Below are 21,926 nucleotides of genomic sequence, written 5' to 3'. Positions count from 1 at the left end.
CAGCGTGTGATCTGGACACAAGCGATGGAGGCACTTGTAGAACTTTGGAAAGCTCATCCGAGCCTGTGGCGTGGGTGTGGTCTTTGGCCAGCTGCAGAGGAGGGGTGACGCAGTGAGCTCCCGGGGCGGCGCAGGCGCCAGAGGGAGTGTTCGCCCAGGGCACCAAAAAGGCTAGGACCGCCACTGAGTGCTGGTCATAGCTGCTGGCTACCTGGGTAAGGCTGTCATGGGTCTGTAGCTCTGTCACCGTTTTAGGGAACATATTTAGTTTTAAAGTAAGTTACAGAGCTTTTCCTGCCTTTCTGGGGGGATTATATTTCACTAAAAAACGATCTAATATGCATGTCCACATAATTCTGCATTATTATAATATTTTAAAAAACACATGCTATATTTTGAAGAACATACATTAAGAAGCAGATTATATTAGATTTATATTTTAAATAAGACAAAATTTGGATTTTACAGCAGTAAAATTATTGTATCTCTACAGTTTAAAAATGTAATAAGCTTTGCCCCTGCACAGAGTGGATCGTGAAACAAATGGAATCATCATAAATACATTATTTCATATTTATTACTTCCCCCTCCTCATTGCTTTATTATTGTAGCTCTAGTAATAAATAATAATGTAAGGATTCTGGATCAGCACCGTGATGCCCATAGTATATACAGTATTCTGAAGAAGGTCTAAAATGTCACTCTGTATGCTTGCATGTGTTTGTTTTATGTATATGGATTTTTTTTTTAAATTATTACTCATGATATAACATTGTCCAGACATGCCTGGTAAGGACATGAGGAGGAAACAGTAGGAGCTGTGTGAGGCTACTAAAGGCAGTGCTATAACATTTTTCTGTCATCATTTTATTATAGATTAAGTGCAAGAGTTGTTAGATGTGGATAATTAGATTATAGTTTATTGCAATAGCAAGTTGTGCCTTGTTCTCAGATAGACAGCAAGTGCAGAGTGATATATGAAAAGATGGGATGGAAGGAAGAAGAGAAGCAAAGAGTGATTCACAGGCAGAGTCTAGTTTATTTCTCACAGTTTTTTGCCTTATGGTTCCAAGCACTGTCACCAATCTTTGCATTTTGTTATTATCTCATGATACTTGTTTAATCAGCTACCATCTCTCCTATGGACTTTTTACTGTCTACAGTCTCCAGTGTTGGGAAGGTTACTTTTAAAATGTATTCCATTACAGAATACAGAATACATGCCCCGAAATGTATTCTGTAACGTATTCCATTACGTTACTCAATGACAGTAACGTATTCTGAATACTTTGGATTACTTAATATATTATCATGCTGTTTACAACTACAACTGTTGTAAACAACAACAATACAACTACCATTGCTGTGATTTATTACTGTTACTGAAGGTCCGCGGCTCCGAACCGTAGTAAAGGGACCTCTGGCTAATATGGTGGATTCTGTGTCGGGCTCATAGCCGAAAACTAGCTTTACTTTGTTGTCTGGGTCAACTTTGCTTGCCAGAGACAAAGAGAGGCGTTGAACGGCTGCTCCAAAGGAACTTATTGTTTTTGGAGGAAAACACGAACACGGTGTACAGTCGAGTCTTAATAGCTTACTTACAACTGGGCTCGTCAGGCACTCTTCTTGGCTGCAGTGGTTATTATTATATTTACATGCTTCCAGCTCCCGTTTTTGCTCGATGACAGCTCGTACTTTTCCTTTTTCTCCCTCCCTGGCTCACAGACACATAACATGTATGGCAGTCCATTCTCCCTGCAGCACGGACTACACTGCCTATGATGCTACATTCTTTAGAGCTATACCTGTAGCATTCTGCCTATTAGCTTAGCACAACAACAACAAAAAGGCCTCTCTCACCCAGGAAACACGCAGAGAGAGAGCGTCGCCCTGTAACCATGGCAACCGTAACGCTGCCGCCTGGAACAACAGAACGTAGCTGTCAAACAAAACCCAAACAGGCCTGACCCGCGACAATGTGAAACAGGGAAGTACCGCCGTGTAATCCATTTATTTCAACAAAGTAACTGTATTCTAAATACCACCTTTTTAAACGGTAACTGTAACGGAATACAGTTACTCATATTTTGTATTTTAAATACGTAACGGCGGTACATGTATTCCGTTACTCCCCAACACTGACAGTCTCAGATCAGCACAGCACTGCCCTCCAGCACTGCCCTCCAGCACTATCAGCAGCAGGAACAGCAGAAACCCCTCAACAGCAACATTGTACCCATAAGGTAAAACATAGGCTACGTTTGCTTTGCCTTGTCGCCACCTCACAACAGTGATATAGTATGATGCGATTCCATATTAGATTCTTGATGAATGTATGTTGTTGTTATTCAGCCTGGTTCAATGTGCCCCTTTTTAACTTTGAGCACCCGCCCCTTTAAACGTCTCTGCACGGCCCTGGCGTCAGTCAACCTGTGCATCTGCAAATCTGAATCTGTAAGCTTTTGCGACTATCCCGCTAACCTGACCTTTTTGTGTGTAGATTGTTTCTGGAACCCGATTACGAGAAGAGTGGCAGAGGAGGAGGACTTGGAGCTTTTGTACAGAGAGTGTGGAGTACCTTTTCCCTGATCCATGTTTCCCTACGGACCCTGGCAACCTGGACCCCCTTTCCCCTGCACATAGCCACTTGGTGTTGTGTTCACTGTAAATAAACGCACTGTCTTTCGCATACAGGAAACAACTGGCCCGTGCCTGAGTCTCTTTCAGAATCCTTATCAGGTGTATTTTAAATGTTTACCTTGGGTTATGTTTTTTTTTCTTCTATCTGATATGCAGCTGACTAACCGTTCCTTAATTGTGGAAGCCATCCCAAAGCATTTTTTTGCTGTTTGTCTATGGCGTTATTTTTGTGCCACTATTCTGAGCGCACGTAAAAAACATTTGCAGATGCAAGTGGTGCATTTTGAGAAGAAATTTATTTTGAGCAAAGAAAAGCTGAATTTGAGTGAACAAAATTCATTGCTGCGTGCAAAAAATGTATTTCAGTGTTTGCTATTATCCATACACACACACACACACAATAGCAGCCCCTCTCACTCAGTTTTTGCACTTGTGCTCGCTCGCAATGTGTTGCTCGCGTTCTCAACATTTCTGCCCGTGCGCGCTAAACTCTTTGTGTACACCGTTATATTTGTGCCACAAAACAAGCCAATCACAGACTTGGATGCAAAAAAAAATCTGATTGGCTGTTCTGGTCTCCAATCAGCTCGAAATGACGAAATGCAATATCCCAGAATCCATTTCGTCCAAAACTCAAACGAGGCAGTGGCGGAGTTTGAAATATTACTCTTTCTGGGTCACAAACAAACTTTTAAAGATGTCTGCTCGATTCATCAAGACATCACATATTTGCAAAAGTGCTCTAATGTTTTCGGAGATGCCTGTTACCCACCAGCTGACCGCACAACTGGACTGGCCATTGGGCATACCGGGCATTTACCCGGTGGGCCGATGGTGATTTTTCATTTTTATTCTTGTTTGTTTTTGTAACGGTATAAACAATGAAAGGTGGTGGATTAGCCACTTGGTCATGATCAACTCTGGGCTGGACCAATTACAATACATCCGTATTGAGGTGAAAAGGAACGCGATTCGTCTCGTACTTCAGCTAGAATGAAAAAAAGACACAAAGCTGAAGTTATTCTGTGTTTTTGCTGCACAACTGCCTCTTCTTCTCTCATTCTCTCCCCCTCCCTTTCCTGTTGCTACTTCAATCATGAAACTGATCAATGATCAGCTGATCGGCTTTTCTCTCTTGTTTGTTTGTCACCCACTTTGCGCCAGAAAGAGGAAACCAGCGGATGTTGCGCTAAACAACAGCAGCAGCACGTTTAAGCTTGATCAGCTGTTGCTAGAATTTATTTAATATTACTTTCTATTATCAGCTGATGTTCTTTCTGGCGCAAAGTGGGCAATAAACAAATCGCCAATCTGCATTCCTCTGCCACTGCCTCGTTTGAGTTTTGGACGAAATGCATTCTGGGATATTGCATTTTGTCATTTCGAGCTGATTGGAGACCAAAACAGCCAAACAGATTTTTTTTTTCATCCAAGTCTGTGATTGGTTGGTTTTGTGGCACAAATATAACGGTGTACAGAAAGAGTTGAGCGCGCACGGGCAGAAATGTTGAAAGCGCAAGCAAGACATTGCGAGCAAGCGCAAATGCAAAAACTGAGTGAGAAGGGCTGCTATTGTGTGTGTGTATGGATAACAGCAAACACTGAAATACATTTTTTTGCACGCAGCAATGAATTTTGTTCACTCAAATTTAGCTTTTCGCTCAAAATAAATTTCTTCTCAAAATGCAACACTTGCATCTGCAAATGTTTTTTTTACGTGCGCTCAGAATAGTGGCACAAAAATAACGCCATATTTGTCAGGCTAAAACAAACTGAGAATAAACGTGTTTGTTGTTTCTTAGCTTCCACTGACTCTCCTCTGTCAGAGTCTGTTAGAAAATGCCCTCGAAAATTTCCCTTCTTTGTAAGTTCATCGCTGAATTTTACGTAACAGGTTTTACTGTTGATCAGACATTCCCAAACTCCCTTCCCACAGCTTATTTTGGTCTTCCAGCTCATGTTGCTCTTTTTATTAGGTTAATTGAGTGACTTCTAAAAAAGCAACCTATCTTTTCTTACCACAGCTATAGAATGCCATAGAAGGGTTCACCCATCAAAAGTAGTTGCAGCAAACACACTAAACACCCAAACAAAAACGTTTACCCTCCTAGTAATTTTCTGTGGAATTCAGAATGATAATCTATAAAAGCCTGCTCCCCAAGCCACAGTGGCTTCTGTCAGTTCTCCAGCTCTTTCAAAGAAATCTCCTTAATGTTAATCTCTTCCATGTTTTAGATTCCAAAAGGCTATAATCTTTTCCATGAATATATAATTAGGTATTTGCATTTTTATAGAGACTCCCTGCCTTTATGTTCAGCTGGTCAACCCTTCATGCAAAACTTTCACGCAGTGAAAGTGTATTTAGTTTCAGTCTTGCATTTAGTTCTCCTCTTTTAAACTGTATCTAAACAGAGCAGTTTGCAAATGTGTAACTTATCCCACAAATTTGGATAAGCAGAGTAGGAAAGATCCAGTCAGTGATATCACAAAGCTAAAAATAGCAGAATAAGTCTAATTAATAGCATTCTGGCATTTTGTTCCAAGACCATGGCATTTTTGCATGAGACATCTGAAAGATAACTCATGTTTCATGAAGAACATAACTGAAGAGTGAGGTCAAGATTGTTGCTGTTTGCTTGGATCAGCAGGCTTTTTGTTTACCCGACCTAATAATCTAAACTTCCACATAGTTATTAATACCTTGGCTACCTGGATTTTCGTCAATTGCTTGGACAACGGGATACTAAATTGGCCATGAATAGCAATTCCTCAAAGGTGCAGTTTTTTTTAATTGTACATATAAACATACATTGTTTAGTTTTTAACTGTCTTCCAATAAATTACTGCATTTTTGTAAACGTAATTAATCCATTAAAAATACATAGGAATGGGGCTCCGGATTCCACACGCTGCCATGTTGCCTCTCCATCAATACTTTGGCCGAGATGAACAATGCCCTCTTGCCCAATTGCAGTTTATGTATATGGATAGAAACAGTCCACAGTACATAGTACAACAAAGTGGAAAAAATGTGAAGAAAAGAGATAATGTGACCCTCATCTGGATAAAATCTCTTCCTCCTCTTCTCCTGAACTGAAGTCGGGGCTCTTACACATGAAAATAGGCATTAAAATGCCTCCTACAGAGTTAAGAGCCAAGGACGTTCCTTGAGCTGCCATACACTCCTATTTTAAAATATTCAATGCTGCAGCTGAAAGAAAACACATTTCCAGCTGTCTGAGAGAAGTGAACAGGGGTGATATTTTTATAACTTAAAGCCAATGTGAGTGTTTGAGAGATGCTGACAAGACAAGGCCAGTCAGTGGCACTTTGTCGTCATGTTTGTCATTTTGTGCTGGCGAACAAAATGGTCATTTACTTATGTGGGACCGCAAATTAGCCTCTGTGGAGTCTGTGTGAGACACCCATATATAGTATAGCTGAGGTTTGCTAACAAAGCCTGCTAGTGTTAGCTGATAAGACTTGAATGTCTGCTCCAATATCTATGAAGTAGCAGAGTCACTTAACATCTGATTCGAAACCTGTTTGTTAGTGTGTAAAATTTTCCACTGGCATCTGTTCTTCGCTATTAGGGGAAAAATACATAAAAAGACCCCCATCCACAAACCAACACAACGTCACAAAGTAATCATGTTGTGGTTTAGGTTAGCTTAAGCGTGTGCATATGTGTAATGAGGTAATAAGGAGTTACAGGCTGCGTGTAATTAGCTCCTGTTGTTAATGGAAATCCTTTTCTCAGTTGTTTACCATATTTCTATGACGACACTCGCGTTCATTTAAAACTAACATACAGCCTCAAAATGAGCTCGAATTCTTCTGAACCACACTGGCAGGATACACTGCAGTGAAAGATCATATAAAAGTATCTTCAGGCTTCAGCCAACACCTCTTGATCAAACACAAAACCACAGTCGTGTTATCATCAGAGCATTTTAATACTGTTCGTTTTCTCAGCATTGCTTTTATGGCAAAAAAAAAAAATGTACACAGAAATGCTATTGACAGACATAAAGAAAAACGTACAACAATGACAAAAATACAAGTTTCCCTAAATAAACAGGGAAAGTAGTGTAACAAGCATGTTGAAAATATTTCAAACATTTCCTTCTCCTACAACTGTCCAAAGCAACACAGCGAGTGTTTCAGCTGATATGTTGGGATAAGGGGAAAACATGAACATCTGTGGCTTTGTTTGGACTGGAGAATTGACAAAATAAAACAATGAAAACAGAAAATGGGTGCTTGATTTTGGACACTTCGGGAGTATTATATAAGGACAATATGGGGTTGGAAACATAAAAAAGGGGACACAAAAACAGCCGTGAAAACACACACACATACAAATCTGAACAATCAAACTCATGTAAGTTACTGCTGTTAGATAACTAAGAATCAAGTAAGGCCTTTTTTTGTCAAAACCCTGACAAAAATTTATTGCATGGTGCTTCATTTTTAGTTTGTAATTTGATGCAATGCCATATGTTGTGAGACAAAATAAAGGCTCTATTGTTCTCGAAATCCACATCAGCATGTAATATGACACTAAAAGATGTCGGTAAGGCTCGGGAGCAATGTTGCTCAGGCATTTCTCTGTAAACCTATTATACTCAGTGATAGAGTATGAATCCTTTTTTTTTTAAAGGAGGAAGATATAAAAAACTGCAAAAAATTATTTAACCTCTAGCCCCAGACAGGAGAAAAAAAAATAAAACAGATACATTTCATTGCTTTTAGCATTTACATTTCACAGTCTGGTTGGCAGTAAACAAGCAAAACTACACAAACCAATAATAGTCACTGACCAGAAACACACGATGATGATGATTAAAGTCAAGGGGCAGACAAGTAAGAGGGTAAGAGCAAACAAAAAGCTAAAGGGGCCACTGTCTAGACGATATCACTGGAACGATACAGTCAGCAGCCCCAAGAGAAAACTAGTGCCTAAAACTCTAAATCTTTGAACTTCCTTTCTTGGCACGTGTGTGCTGCTTTATAGGAGTGAGCTCTGAGGCTGAAGGCCTTTGAACAGTTTAGGGATCTTTACTGTTCAAAAACAGTCTGAGCCTTGTTTAACTATGTCTTTGTGGAGTAGAGGCAGACCTGGCAGAGAGACTGAAGTATCTGACACTGAACTTTTACGTTCAGTTTAAATTTTGGAAAAAATAAAAAGCAGTCTGTATTTTATGTAAAAATGGCTGAGTTTTAATTAAAGTAGTTTTATGAATCAGCTTTAGTAGATATTTAATTACTCCTCGCTGCTTTTGGATCTCATCTTTGGAGAACTTTAGCTTTGATTTACTTCTCCATTTACTTCTCCACTCAGGACAGTCAAAAATCCACCATTTATGCATGGGTTTATAGGCAGGGACAATTACTGTTTAAACTCATGTTAGCAATACTGCAAAAAAAAACAAAAAACAAAAAACAAAAGACATGCTAAAAATACAAAAAGACGTGACAAAAATGGAATACCGTAATATCAACTAAACACTAATAATCTGCCTCTGACGGCACAGAACAATGCAGGCAAAGTCCATTCCCATTTACCTTTCACAGCAAATATATTTCCCACAAAAACCAAATGCTGTGAGATGTGGCAGAATTATGGTTGATGGGTCGGAAGAATCTGCACAAGACACTTGCATGTTTTTGTTTCAGATACTGTCCACAACATAATATAGAGTTCACACAGCTCATATGGTCTTCAGCTTAATGCTAATTTTCAAAATATTTTTATTAATTCCACTTCCTTTTGAGCATTAACCTTGTGACAGTCTATAAGTGGAACATTTGAAAGGAAAATCCAAATGTTTTTTTCAGTGCAAGATCTTTTTATAATCCTTATGGTGCAGTCAGAGTTGGTTGAAACTCCAGTTTGTATTGGGACGTGTGGTCCAGGTGTTTTCATATACACCAGTGACGTGATCCAGTTCTGTAGCTCAAACACTCAGGCACTTTCCCCATACCATATCTACGAAATCCAGCAACAGGATTACAACTCAGTCACATTGTTTCTGTTTTATAAACAAAAACATTTTAAAAAAGAACTGTCAGTTACAGCTGCGTCAATGCAAAAGGCACTTCCGTTTTCAGTTCGCTAAGACCTTTCTAGTAAATTGCACTCAGTTAGGTTTCACCACCATCCAATCCTGCTTGATGACTTTTAAACCACTTCCTATTCATTTTGCAAATTTCCAATATGATGTCATCGTAATTTTACCATTCACTGACTCTGAAATAAATCATCCACTTTGTTGTGCCACCTTTTGACCTTGAAAGGATAGTAAGTGCCACTCGAAAATTCGATTTCAATCACTAAGTGAGCCATATCAGGATTAGGAACTATGGATGGGGAGTCTTTACAAAATCTTCCCAACAGTTAGAAATAAGAAGGTTTTAATGACGTAACATTGTTATTTGAAGGGCAGTGCCCTTGCACTAAGAGTGCTACATAGTCCAACCCCCCGTTTTGTTGCATGTATGGAAGTGGCTGAGGAGTAAAACAATGATCGATCTCCGGCTGTTTGAGGAGTGTTGTACCGTTTCCTCCATTCTCCAGACAAGGTTTCCCCTCCAGTTCCATGGGATCAGGATCAGTGGGGCCCAGCTCAGGCTCCAATCCAGAATTGGCCTGCTTCCTTTTCCTTAGACAGATGATTGTCCCAGCCACCACAGCCAATCCCAGCACCAGTGCAAGAGCAGCTAAAGCAGGTATGAGAGTATATGTCATAGATGCCTGTGTCTCCACCCAGGGCTCTGAGGATGTCACTGGAATCCCTTCGGTACGAGCCTCTGTACATGACCCCATTTCAGCAGAGTTGTTGGCCCGAGAGCTGATTTTCTCTCCCAAAGGACTAGCACAGACTGAATAGGTACAGTTTGGTCTCAGACCACGTAAAGTGTATTCAGGATAGTTGGGTGGAACATTTAGTGTAATGGATCGGCGATCAGGCCCTGAGAGGTTACGGTAGGTCAACCTGATGCCACGAATATGCGGCTGTGACTTGATAAACCGGTGCAAGTCAAGAAGGATTGATGTGGAGGTCACCTGACGTGAACTGATGGCATCAAGTTTATCAGGCATCTCGGTGGTAACTATAGAGTCTTCAGTTGCTGGTGGTTGAGGAACATCATCCATATTTTCACAGTAAAGGCCAAATGTCCCTGACAGACACAAACAGCCGAGTTCTCCCACTGGGTCAAAATAACAAGTGCCACCATTAAGGCAGATGTTTGGTGGACAAAAGTGCTCGTATTGCCCACTGGTGGAGCTTGGGAAGACTGGAGGTTCTGTTTTTGGAGAGATAGTTTCTTCACTAGGTGGTGGAGGAGGAGGAATAGCATTGGTATGGGTTGTTCTTGGAGATGTGAATGGCAACTGTGGAACAGAAGTACTTCCAATGGGAGAGCCCATTTGCAATGTTGTGGTTGATGGACATCCAAAATCTTTGTGATCCAGTTCTGAAAGCATCTTCCCAGCATTAACTAGAGGAAAGTGGCATCTGGTCTCTTCATGTCTCTCAAGAATCACTTTCTTCTCTTTTAGCCAGACAGGGAACCAGGCTAATGGGCACAAACAGTCAAATGGATTCTTAGCTGCTGTCAGGGTTCTCAACTTGGGGAAAGTGTGAAAAAAATGTGGTGGGAATCCCTGGAGATTTAGACTACTGAGATCCAGTTCTTGAAGCCCAGATAATTTATCAAAGTCCTCCACCCTCAGATCCCCCAATGGGTTGCCAGCCAAGCTCAGCTTGGTCAGCCCTTTTAGGAGATCATGTTTTAGGGCCCTGGGCACCTCAGCTAACTGGTTTGATGAAATGTCTAGCTCATGAAGATTCTTCAGGGAGGCTACGAGATCCTCATGTAAAGTAGTAAGCTTTAGAGAGGCCACCTTAAGTGTCTCCAGGTGGGGAGTCTGTAGGTCTGATGGACTCAAAGTTGGAATATTGTTGTTGCTGAGGTCTAAAAGGAGAAGACTGGGCAACTGAAGTGATGGGAGCGAGGTTAGCTGATTCCCTTGCAGTTTTAGTTCTAGCAACTTTTCTAAACCTTCAAAAGCTTCCAAATGAATGCTCTGTATGCGATTTGAATGAAGATACAGCCTCTCCAGCTGTACCAAGCCAGAAAAACTGCCTTTGGATATATGGGTAATCTGGTTAGTGGATAAGTCTAAGTTCTTCAGTTTTGACAACATCTCAAATACACCATCCGGAATCTCTGTAAGCTCATTCTGGCTCAGATCTAAAAGCTCCAACTCCACTAGACCTTTGAAGTCTTCTTGAGCCAAAGTAATGATGGCATTTTGGAAGATGTAGAGATTTTGTGTCGTTGATGGGACACGGGGCACAATGGGGGCAGGAAGATTAATGCAGAATATTGACCCCTGCATCGGGCAGTTACAGCTTGCTGGGCAGTCAGATGATAACACCAGCCCAGAAGACAGGACAAAGAGCAGGAAGTTTTGTATCATGGCGATGAAAGGCTTGCAAATCTGAAAGACATAAGTGGGATAGAAAATGGTTAGTGTCAATCATTAGTTGCTTGCTAAGGTGCCCATATTTACAAGATAAATTGAAACATAAACCATGGTAATTTATAAATAGCTCTACAGGTAATATAATTAACTACTCTATGAAATAAATGAATATTATTTAAGAATTTTGTCAACCTCGTTTTGTTTAATAACAAATGTAACAGTTCCATAAAACATGTCCAAAGGAAGAAATTCAAGTATCAAAGAACACGGAAATATAGAAACAATAAAAATATATAATATATAAATAAAACATAGAACATAGTACAATGAGGTGGATACACACATACTTATGCTAAAAAAACAAAACTTTATTTCCATAAACACAAATATGTATGCAAAATATAACGCCTAAAGCCTCATTATAGTGGCTTTGCTTTTTATATCTGTAATGATCATTCTCCCCAGGGATAAAGGCCCATAGGTTAAGTGAGAGGTTAGCACAGCCCACCCAGGGTGACTATTTCTGAGTAGATAAGAAGTCAGTTCAGCTACTTCTTAGTGTTTATGGCATCGTTTTTAGCCCGTGAAACCCAGTCTGCTGCAGTGAAGCATGACATGTACAGCCGCAAGTCTCCCATATACAAACATATCCGAGGCGAATATGGTCTGCTGACAGACACATTGCACTATTGTTTTATAGTGACAAAAAAAAAAAAACCAATAGACAATAGAAAACTGTGGAAAATTCAAGCACTGCATTGAAAATTTCCAACTAATTTTCCAGTGGATGTGTGAATGTTTTTGCATAAGTCTTAAATCTCATCCTGCTTCCCTCTTAATCACCGACATTGCAGTACAAGATTTTACAAGGTAGTGTACAAACACTGCTCTACAAAGAGATAATTGTCTCATCAAGCGTCTATACTTTGCCCACTTTTATTGTTTATAGTCACATGTCTTATAGCAAGAATAAAAATAAGCCCCATGTATGCAGCTCACCCAAAAAGAAAGAAAAAACACAAAAAAACAGATTTATACACACTTAAATGCATAACTGCTGTGTAGTGAGTAAAGAAGTTTTATTAATGTGTCTGGATTGAGCATAGAAACAGTAACAAACTGTTCTGCTGTGGAATAATGAAAAATGTAAAAAAAAAAATGTAACTTACAAATATGTTGGGTTTTTTTTATAATCACATGTTTAAATGTTCCTATTATGGTATACCATTTATCAATGTGCATTTCAGTCTCCATCCTTAACATTACATCAGCTCTTTGTCTTTCATCTTCCTCTCTTTCCCCTCCACTCCCTTGGCCTGGTTTCTATTTGTTAAACTCTCACACTATTGCCCTTTCCAGGACTCCTGAGGCGGAAGTCAAGGAGAAACCTAAGATGTTTTATTAAAGTCAGGCGTGCACACATAGGGCCATACCTCTATTCCCTCCCTGCCCTATGTCTCCGCCATTCATTCCCTTCACCTCATAACATGAAAGTAGGAATTTGCAATATTCTGGGAAATTCTTTATGTAGTGACAGGAATGGAAAAAAGTGGTGCTGACAAGTGTTTTGAACACAAGACAAGATTTATTTATTTTTTAGATGAATTAATAAGGACGGTGCTCTGACCTGCTGCTCTCTTGATTCTCTGTTAACCTAAAGACACACTTTTATTTAACTGATCTTCCAGGACCAGTTAGAATGTTTCTAATGCTGTTTTATACAGATCACAGCACACTGTCTGAGAATTAGAATCTTATCTCTGATTTTTGTCTCTTGATGCCATACTGTGTCTATGTGGGAAACTGGTTACTTTGCTAGTTTTTGCCAAAGAAAACAAAACTGTTACACTTCATGTCCAATAAGAAATAAACATGGAAACTAAATTGAACAGCTTTACAAACCTGCAAGTCTGCATATACTAGTAATTTTAACTGGTGTTTGAACTTTTAGGTAAAAAAACAAAACAGCAATGCAAAGACATGTTTTCAAACCCAAAGTTACTGGTGTGAGTAACATTTTGTGGCCGTTTATCAAAGCAATATATCCATCCATCATTCAGTTTTTTTCTGCTTCTCCAGAGAGGTCACCAGTCTGCTGCAGGGCTAACTTTGTCTGGCATTACTTTGCTTTAGTCACCAAACCAGTACTAGTGGGAAAAAAACAAACAAAACAAACAAAAGCTACAGACACAAATTACAATGCACACCCTAATGCATACAATTAAAAGATCTAAGCTGACAGCGTGCTCCACTGAACTATTCCTGCTATGACGGGCTTTTGTTCAGGAGGACGTCTTTATTTAAAGACACTGCACTCCAGAGTCTGGAGCTTTCTTCGTGTGAAGTCAGTTGTTGTTTACAGAACATTATAGCTGCCTTTCAGTTCTTTAGGGTGCTACCTCTGACACACTTGCTAAGTGAATAGAGTGATGAAAGGAGAGGAATGACTGGAATATGAATGGTTGGAGTATTACACTCTTTAAGCTAGCCCTTATAGGCTTTTATAGAATATGTTTGCAAATCCAAGTGTGTAGGTAATCTCGAGGCCTTGCGCTTGCCAACTAACCACTGTCAGGACATGCATGTTTACAGCCTCTGTGAATGTTCTAGAGTAGAATAGAATAGAGTAGAATAGAATAGAATAGAATAGAATAGAATAGCTCTTTATTGTGACTGTTACAAGAACAATGAAAGGCAGTTTGGCATCTCTCCGTGTGAAATACACAATAGCGTAAGCAAGTATTTAGATAATAACATAGACAATCTGTCTTGTGTAAATTTACATTTACACAAGACAGATATGTACAACTTATTCATACACCTGCATACATACAGATACACCCATACAAACATACATGATTACACACACACACACACACACACACACACACACACACATATATATATATATATATATATATATATATATATATATATATATATACACATACACACACATACATGCTATTCTTCTTTTAGGATCATAAATATGATGTTGGAGCTGAGCCTAACAAGCTGCTTTAAGTTATTCACGCCCTTATTCAGACGTCCCAACAGTAATGGAAAGAACCATGTCACATGTGATATTTATCTTAAATGGTGTACAGAACTGTCCATGTGCTGATTCCAACATGTAATCCAAAGGCATACATGACTTATCAGCAGTAACAGTAACATGCGTACATGTATAATTAAATGTGACTTTTAGTTGCCCATATAAGCATTTCATGAGCTGTTTTTATTCTTCATGTTTCACAAAAAGAAAAAATACAATATAAAATAAACTGCCTCTTTGTCCCTGTTTACTAAATAACTTTCAAAATATATTTTAATAATGTTGTCACAAGCTGTAGCTACAATACTGTAGCTGTGTGTTTGATATCAATATCAGTTGGTGTAAATAATTTTCAGTCATCTATCAAAACCTCGTCTCATTATGTCTTTTGACCTTTTTGACCAGAAATATTTTTCCAAGACTTATAAAACTTACCTGATGTCAGACAGCAGCAATGTAAATTATTAAAACTTGTGTATGCTTTACTTTCTACATCTTTGTTTAATCTTGACCATCGTTAATTTCAGTCAATTAAAAGGAAAATAAGTTGGCAAGGCTTTTAGATAAGTGTTAAACACCACTGTGGCAGGCCAAATGAAATGCCTTAAACATAATATTTTCAAAGAGCTTACAGGAAAGCACATTTATTCGTAACTTTCTGCTTCACAAACACCTCATCTATTTTGAAATTTCAAAGGAATGACAGGATAAGTAGGAGGGGAAATAAGAAAAGCTTAAACATAAGCACTTTAAGTTCCTCTGTTTCTTCTGCTGTCTGATATTAACCGGGTGCCAACATCATAAAGCCAAGAATCTGCCAAGCACAGCACTCCAAAAAAATGGACATACACAGTGCACGCAAGTAATCCTGCATTACGCTGCAGTCACAGAACTTGTTGCAAAACCAGTTCTCTTTATTCTTTCGTACGTGTATAATTAAATGTCACTGCTTTTTGTTGTCACAGTAGGACTTAATGGCACACAGCATATCCTTAGCCATGGAGGCTGTGTGTTGAAAGGGGAACGTGCTCATCAGAAGATGAAAATTAAACAGTTCGGCACACACCCGACCTGCAGAACAGCAACGCACAGGGCTCTGAATGTATTCACACAGGCACGCACACATTCCTGCACATGTTCACGCCAGGAGACACACACAAACAGAGTCTACAACACAGCTGGATTTTGTTACCCACAATACACTGCAGCCATCTCTCACTGTGAGACAGAATGAGAGGCCCACATAAACTTTACTCCTCCCCTGTGATAAGAGGTGGGCAGCAAGAATAAATGGAGATGGGGAATTGCAGAGAACGAGTGTGAGAGGTAAGATGTTTGAATAGCTGGTTCGCTGACGCCTGCCACAGTTCATCCACAATTTGCTGTAAACAAAGACTCTAAAACCTAAACATGATTGTGTTGTGTGTTCTCTCAAAGCAAGGTGCAAGGAGTCTTGGTCCTGTAGAAGCACAACTATGGTGACTTGACAACATAAGAAAGAAATTCCACGGCATTATTATAAGTTGAACCTTATTTTGAAAATCCGGAGAACAGTCACATGGCTTAAAAAAGTTAGATTTTTTTTATTCATAACAACAACCTCAAGAAAACATTCTGCTCTGCTTTTGGTTTGTTGCTATGACTTCTGGTCCATCAAACTTTATTGGACTGATGTCACTATTTTCCCAAATGTCAGCAATGAAATGAATGAAAAATAAACCTCAAATTGGTACTTGCTATGAATTATAATTTACCTCAAAAAGAACATATGCTCTCTCTCTCTCTCTTGCCCTCTTTCTCCCCCTTGCTATGGCTGGCTGCACTGTATTGTACAAAAGAGAAGTATACCACTGTGAGTTGTCAAGAATAGTATCATAAGAAGCACAACAATGGAAACAACACTCTTTGCAGAAAGCTTGTTATCTGACACATGACCTTAGGGGGTTTGCACTGCCATTTCTCCCACTGAGAACTATCATTCGGTCACTAGATTGTAGAGGTAGATGCTGCTCTTATCAATGATTATCATGATGACCCTTGAGATGATAGTCATATCAGAACATTTACAAATAGCAACTGCACTAGAAATATTCCAGAGACGCACAAGGAAACAACCACGAAGGGGAGATCATCCAAATTTCAAACAACTTTGGCATTTGATCTTATTATTTGTGGTGTTGTGAAACTTTATAATGGCAAATTTTATAGTATGTTGAAGGTTAAAGATTGCTTGTGGTGAAAGCTAATATGCAAATTACGGAAATTTGCATTGTTCTTACTGCTACCAAAGGCTGTGCTGCGGACAGCCTTTGGTAGCAGTAAGAACACCACCTAGCAGGACAGCTAGGTGGTGAAGGCTACCGAAAACACTGGTATTAATTACACTTCATACCAGCATTATGAGGATTGGTAAACAGAAACTGCTAAAAAAAAAAAAAAAAAGAACCAACTACAATGGCTGTGTAAAAGTGCAAATAATTGAGCAGTCATTTGGATAAATTATGTAGAAGACAAAAGTTTTTGGTGGCAAATTATTCACATTTGTTTTTCTCCTGACACTAAATTGGATGATGGAGAGACTGGCAGATGTGAAAGAAAAAACATCAGTGGTGAGGGTACAAAGAAGTAAAGTGGCGATCATAAATTTGTGTTAAAAAGTTGTTCTGCAGGGAGATTACTTCATTTTCTTTTAGAAAAGAAAGGAGTCTTGATTTAGTGGTGCCAAATCTTCCAAAGAGGAATATCGTGTTACCTCATGCTTGAAAAGCTTACCAGTAAAATCAGTTTAACAAGGTCTTTCTTTCTAAAACTCTTACCCCACACTGTTTTGTAAGAAGATCAATTATAGCCATGCACTGTTTCCGTACTGTACTGGGGTTGCACAGGAACGTAAAAGCACATGGACAAACATGTGTAAGGATATTATAAATAAAACAGATTAAGGCTTAACACACACAAAGTAAAGTTATTCTGATGGGCGTGCTGCATGAAAGTTCAGTTGTGTAAAGGATTTTGTGGTTGAGCAAGTCTCTTTATTTTACCATGACCTCAAAAGTTATGATGACTTCTAGGATTAGTTTGTTAATCTGAGCCTGACGTGACGTCTTTTCTTTCTTGCCATAGGAACATATAACGGAGAGTTGCATCAGTCTTTTCTGGATAGAGTGTCAGCAAGCTGGATTTATATCGCATCAACTATTCTTATAACCCAAGTATCAGTATAGTAAAAAAAATTAACAGAAGATTAGATTAATATATACCATTGGGTGCAATTAAATTAATATATAATCAGGGCTTTATGGTCTGAGATTACCAATGCAATGACTGTAAATACAAATCATCCAAAAACTATAAATGACAATCCAAAAATTACAAAACGCAAAGGAAATGTTTATATCATGGCTATTCAACTACGAAGTTAGTTGGGCCAGATTTTCAAACCGAGGAATTTATCTGGGCCAGATTTTTTTTTTTGAAGCCAGTAAGCAGCAGATCATGATCAATTTCAAACCCACACAACTGTATTGAAAAACAAGTAATTTTTTTATTCCTTTTCCCCTGTAAATCTGGTGACCTCTCACAAATGCACACCAAAAGGTCCATTTAAAAAAAAGGGAGCTATAACTAAACTATTTTTTGCACATTCGAAATAATAATAATAATAACAAAAAAACATTTTGATAATTCCCTTTCAAATTAAAATAAATATTTCGCTGAACACTCACTTTTCCTGCCATGGATGGAGCCCCATCCATCACTAGTATACAGACACACATATCCAGACCATTTTCCTCAAAAAGAGCTTAAATCTTCTCAAACATTATTTCGCCAGCTGTGTGTCCCTCTAACAGTAGTAAGCCGTGAGCTGTGATCTCCTGCTATAGACATTACATCAGTTTTCTTCAGGTCATCTAACAGCATTTCAAACTCGTCTGACGCCAGAACTTCAACTCTACGAATATTTGAACTGTCCTACAGGGGTACGTTTTTAATAGCAGATGTCACACTTACTTTAATTTTTTCATCACTTTGCACCGCATCCACCACGGCCAGCATGCAGTATTTCACTGTTTCAGAATCTGTGAAAGGCCTTTTCTTCTTCGCCAAGAAACAAACACGAAGGGAAGATGCTGCAGCTGTCTCTTGGGCTGTACAGGACCCTCACCATGGTAGTACAACTCCGGTTGTAATATTATTAAACTCGGTAAAATGAATAAGTATTTGTCAGTCCAGGCAGGGTTAAACCGACAGTTTTCATTGTCAATTTTGCACTTTTGGAGTGAGAAAGACATGCTGTTGTCGCATCATATATTACGATGATTGTTTAATATGTTTACATCACGGTGCATTGTGGGTTAAATATTGCTAGGCTACTAGGAGTGTTGCATTCACAGTCTACACTACGCTGTAGGAATTTTTTAATTTTTAAAAAAATTAATTAATGAATTAATTTTTTGCGTTTTCTCTGTGTTTCTGCCAGGACCACAGGCAGGGCCACTCGCAGGTTGCTTCTGGGCCGCATTTGGCCCGCGGGCCGCCATTTGAATAGGCTTGGTTTATATATTGTATTGTTTTCCCATAGATTTGATTTTTACTCATGGGAGTAGTTCTTTAGTACTAGTTTTCCTCGACAAATATAATTAATTAAAAAGTCTTCTGTGTGAAAAAATAACAGAGAAAGATAATCAGCTCTCTCCGATGAGCCTCTCATTCTCCATATGGAGTAGTCTTGTACTGTAGCTAGGATTTTTTACTTTGCACAGCAGCTGTGAGGTGGCACAGTGCAGCAATCTGTTGAAGTATTGAGTCTCGTGCAGTCCTTTAAGTCCTTTAATGTGAAATAATACATTTTAATGATCGCAACTATAAAAAAAACATTCCCACAAAGTTAGTCATCGCCTGTGAGGTTTTTGGCATCACATGTGCTGACAATCTATATTAGGATGAAGAAGAATCGCATGCACAACGAGCCACAAGAAAGACACAATAAATAAATTACACTAAAAGCTTAAGTACAAATACAATTTATATTTCTTTGTCATTCTCTTCAACTGCATTTACTCCTTGACTTGTTCTTCTGTGTGCTCTTAATAGAACCATTGTTTTTGGCAAAGTAGCAGCTTCACACTTAGAGACGCATCTATGACTTCTCTTACTATGTTCCCCTCTATCTCTCATTAACCGTACCTGCTTTTGTACTGTTAATAGAAGCAATTACATACTAGCTAAATTGTATGAGCGGACAACCTTTCTGTGAAAGTATTATAACTTTAGGTCTGCCAGCACATAATGACAGTTAACCTGGTTATTGCCTTGTAGATATGATGATTCGTGCAGAGGATGTGTAATTACCAGGAGAAGCCATTATAGAAGCACTGAACAAAGTAACCTCAGTCAGCTTTGTGAATGGGCCTCTGGCAGTTTCACCAATGCCTTGGTGTGGTGTTTTAAGGTGTGGAAGTGTTCCAGTTATGCTCCTGCTATGCTGAAAATGCAGAGCAGTGTGCTGCGGCTGCCTGTTAGACCTTGAGTCCCATCTGTGGGTTTAAGGAACATTTCCGTAAGGAAATCCAGTCCCCTTCCCAGTAGAATACTAGAAGGTAAGCTTAGCTTGAGGTATTCATGGGCAAAAGTCTACAGAAGAATATGCGAACAGATTTAGATTTCCTCCTGAAGTAAATCCAAACAGAGCTGTGCTGACAAGTACTTGACAGTAGAACAGTGTTAGTGTTGTTGTAGTTTTGTATTTGATTGGACTTTGTTTTTAAATAGGTGCAGATACTTTGGCTAATCTTACAGGGACTGAATGATTCTTAAGAATTGGTTGGCTTTATTACTCTTCATTACTATCTACTTTTTAAAATCAGAATCTTAGCCATTACCAGGACTTACTAGGACACAATTTCTAACAAGCACATCTGTTATGCCCCCGATGTACCTGATAATTGCTGAACTGCATTTTGGTCTCTCTGTGCCAGGGTTTCTGGCAAACCTTAAAGAGTCTTTTTTTTTTTTCATCAAGTTATAAGGTCAGCCCATGTTTACCAAGTGAAGTTAAAAGCAATTATGTTGTTTTTGTGTCTGATCCACCAGCATAACAAGAAGGTGCTATGGAGCTATTTGCTCTGGCCACATGCCTGCATTCAGGGTGAATGTTGGTGACACCGGGTTTTGCCCATCAGCAATGAGGCAACACAAGCACAGTTGGGTATTCTGATGTAACAATTGGAGCAGCAAACAAGTCACAAAATCGAAGGTTGCGTGCATGTCTTCACGCTCAAGTGCCTCCAAATCTGTTTTGTCAATCAACAGTTGTAAATAAGCCTGTCACCTGGAGTCAGCTTCACACAGGTGTGCTAGCAGGCAAATGGCAACAGGCACAACCCATACAAGCATGCCTATTCTTTCACCCACCTTCTCTTCTTACTACTTGTACAAATTTTTTCTAAACCGTCCCAGTGAGGTATGTAATCCTCCAGATGCTCCTTTTGTGGGTTATAGCAAGAGTAAGTGCATAAAAACAAGTTTGATATAAGTAACGCACACGTAACTTGCTATTGTCTTTTTGAAATGTTTGTAGAGTCAAACTTTTTTCTCCCCGAAGCAGTGAGCCTCCTCGTTCACCTTCCTTGGATCTATCACTTCTTGGCCTGCAGTCACTTGTTGCTCACTTTAAAGCACTGTTCACTGTAAACAGAATCTCTGCAGCAAAGACAGTGACAGAAGTCACAACAGCAATGAAGACTTTTGAACAAGAGCCAAGGTTCTCTGAGATTTTTACTGTCATTTTTCTCAATTAAGTAAGCCCACCCCATCTTCATTTCTATTGCATCCTACAATCATTACTTTATATGACAAATTACGTCTTTATGTTAAACACACGTGTGATGTAGCTGTTCCTTCTTCATCTTTCTCCCTTACCTCCACCCCAGTTACTGACTGATGTTTGCCTGTTTGCCAACAGGGCGCCCTCATGTTTGTTCAGCTCTCTGGCAGGGTCCCTGTTAGGCATGACTGTGAGGGAAAAGTCAGGTGGTAGAAGCCTGTTCTCCGGTTTGTGCAAGTTTAGACAGATGCTTAAGACAGGTAGCATCTTCACAGCTTATCTGCACTTTAAGAGACAGGTTTGGTTCAGACTAATTTAATTTGTTTGGTTCATCACCGCAAACATACACAGAGACAGAATGTTAAGAAAGCTGAAACTCGAACTGAAGCTTATCTTAATTGGCCGTTTACTGGTCCACATGAACCATCTGTAACCATGTGTACAGAGTATCCCATTCATATGCACTCAACTATAAGTTACCAGAACCCAACAATAAAATTATATTTTATTGATTTTAGGGGTTATAATCAATTTTGTGTTTCATTGTATTGAACTAGTGACCTGTCCAGGGTGTACAGCTGCCTTTTAACTTATTTCAGCTGGGGTACGCACAAGTCCATAACTTTAAATCTTTCCCCCCCCCATGAAAACTACATTTAACCTCACCTGTACCCTGACGAATATACATCAATAAATGACAACTTGATTTTTGGTTTTTCTAAGGCTAGGCCTAGTAAGCCAATTTCCCTCACTAACTTCTAATGCAAACCCAGTTATTTTGTCCTGGAATCAGGCCTAAAATAAGACAAAAACTGCTCAATTCAGAAAAAAAGAAACAATAGTTACCCCTAGTATGCTTAGAAAGAGTTTAGTTGGATAAGCAGTTATAAAAATTAATTCATCCAACA

The 21,926-nt window shown here is 39.2% G+C and overlaps 2 protein-coding genes across 2 annotated transcripts in view; both read right to left on the bottom strand.

Moving 5' to 3' along the window:
* LOC146517339 (zinc finger protein GLIS2-like) overlaps window positions 1–21,926 on the bottom strand; it is a 340,746-nt gene that overhangs the window by 184,468 nt on the left and 134,352 nt on the right. The gene's annotated exons all lie outside the window — the stretch shown is intronic.
* LOC146517347 (vasorin-like) overlaps window positions 3,479–21,926 on the bottom strand; it is a 34,155-nt gene continuing 15,707 nt past the window's right edge. The window contains exon 2 of the mRNA XM_085163044.1: window positions 3,479–11,152. Coding sequence (XP_085019170.1) covers window positions 9,041–11,131 — 2,091 coding nt within the window. The 5' untranslated portion in view covers window positions 11,132–11,152 and the 3' untranslated portion in view covers window positions 3,479–9,040. The remainder of the gene's footprint in view (window positions 11,153–21,926) is intronic.

This window comes from Neolamprologus multifasciatus, chromosome 6, assembly GCF_963576455.1.
Source record: "Neolamprologus multifasciatus chromosome 6, fNeoMul1.2, whole genome shotgun sequence".
NCBI lineage: Eukaryota > Metazoa > Chordata > Actinopteri > Cichliformes > Cichlidae > Neolamprologus > Neolamprologus multifasciatus.
Note: the sequence above shows the minus strand (reverse complement) of the source record. Positions and strands in the feature narration are given on the sequence as shown.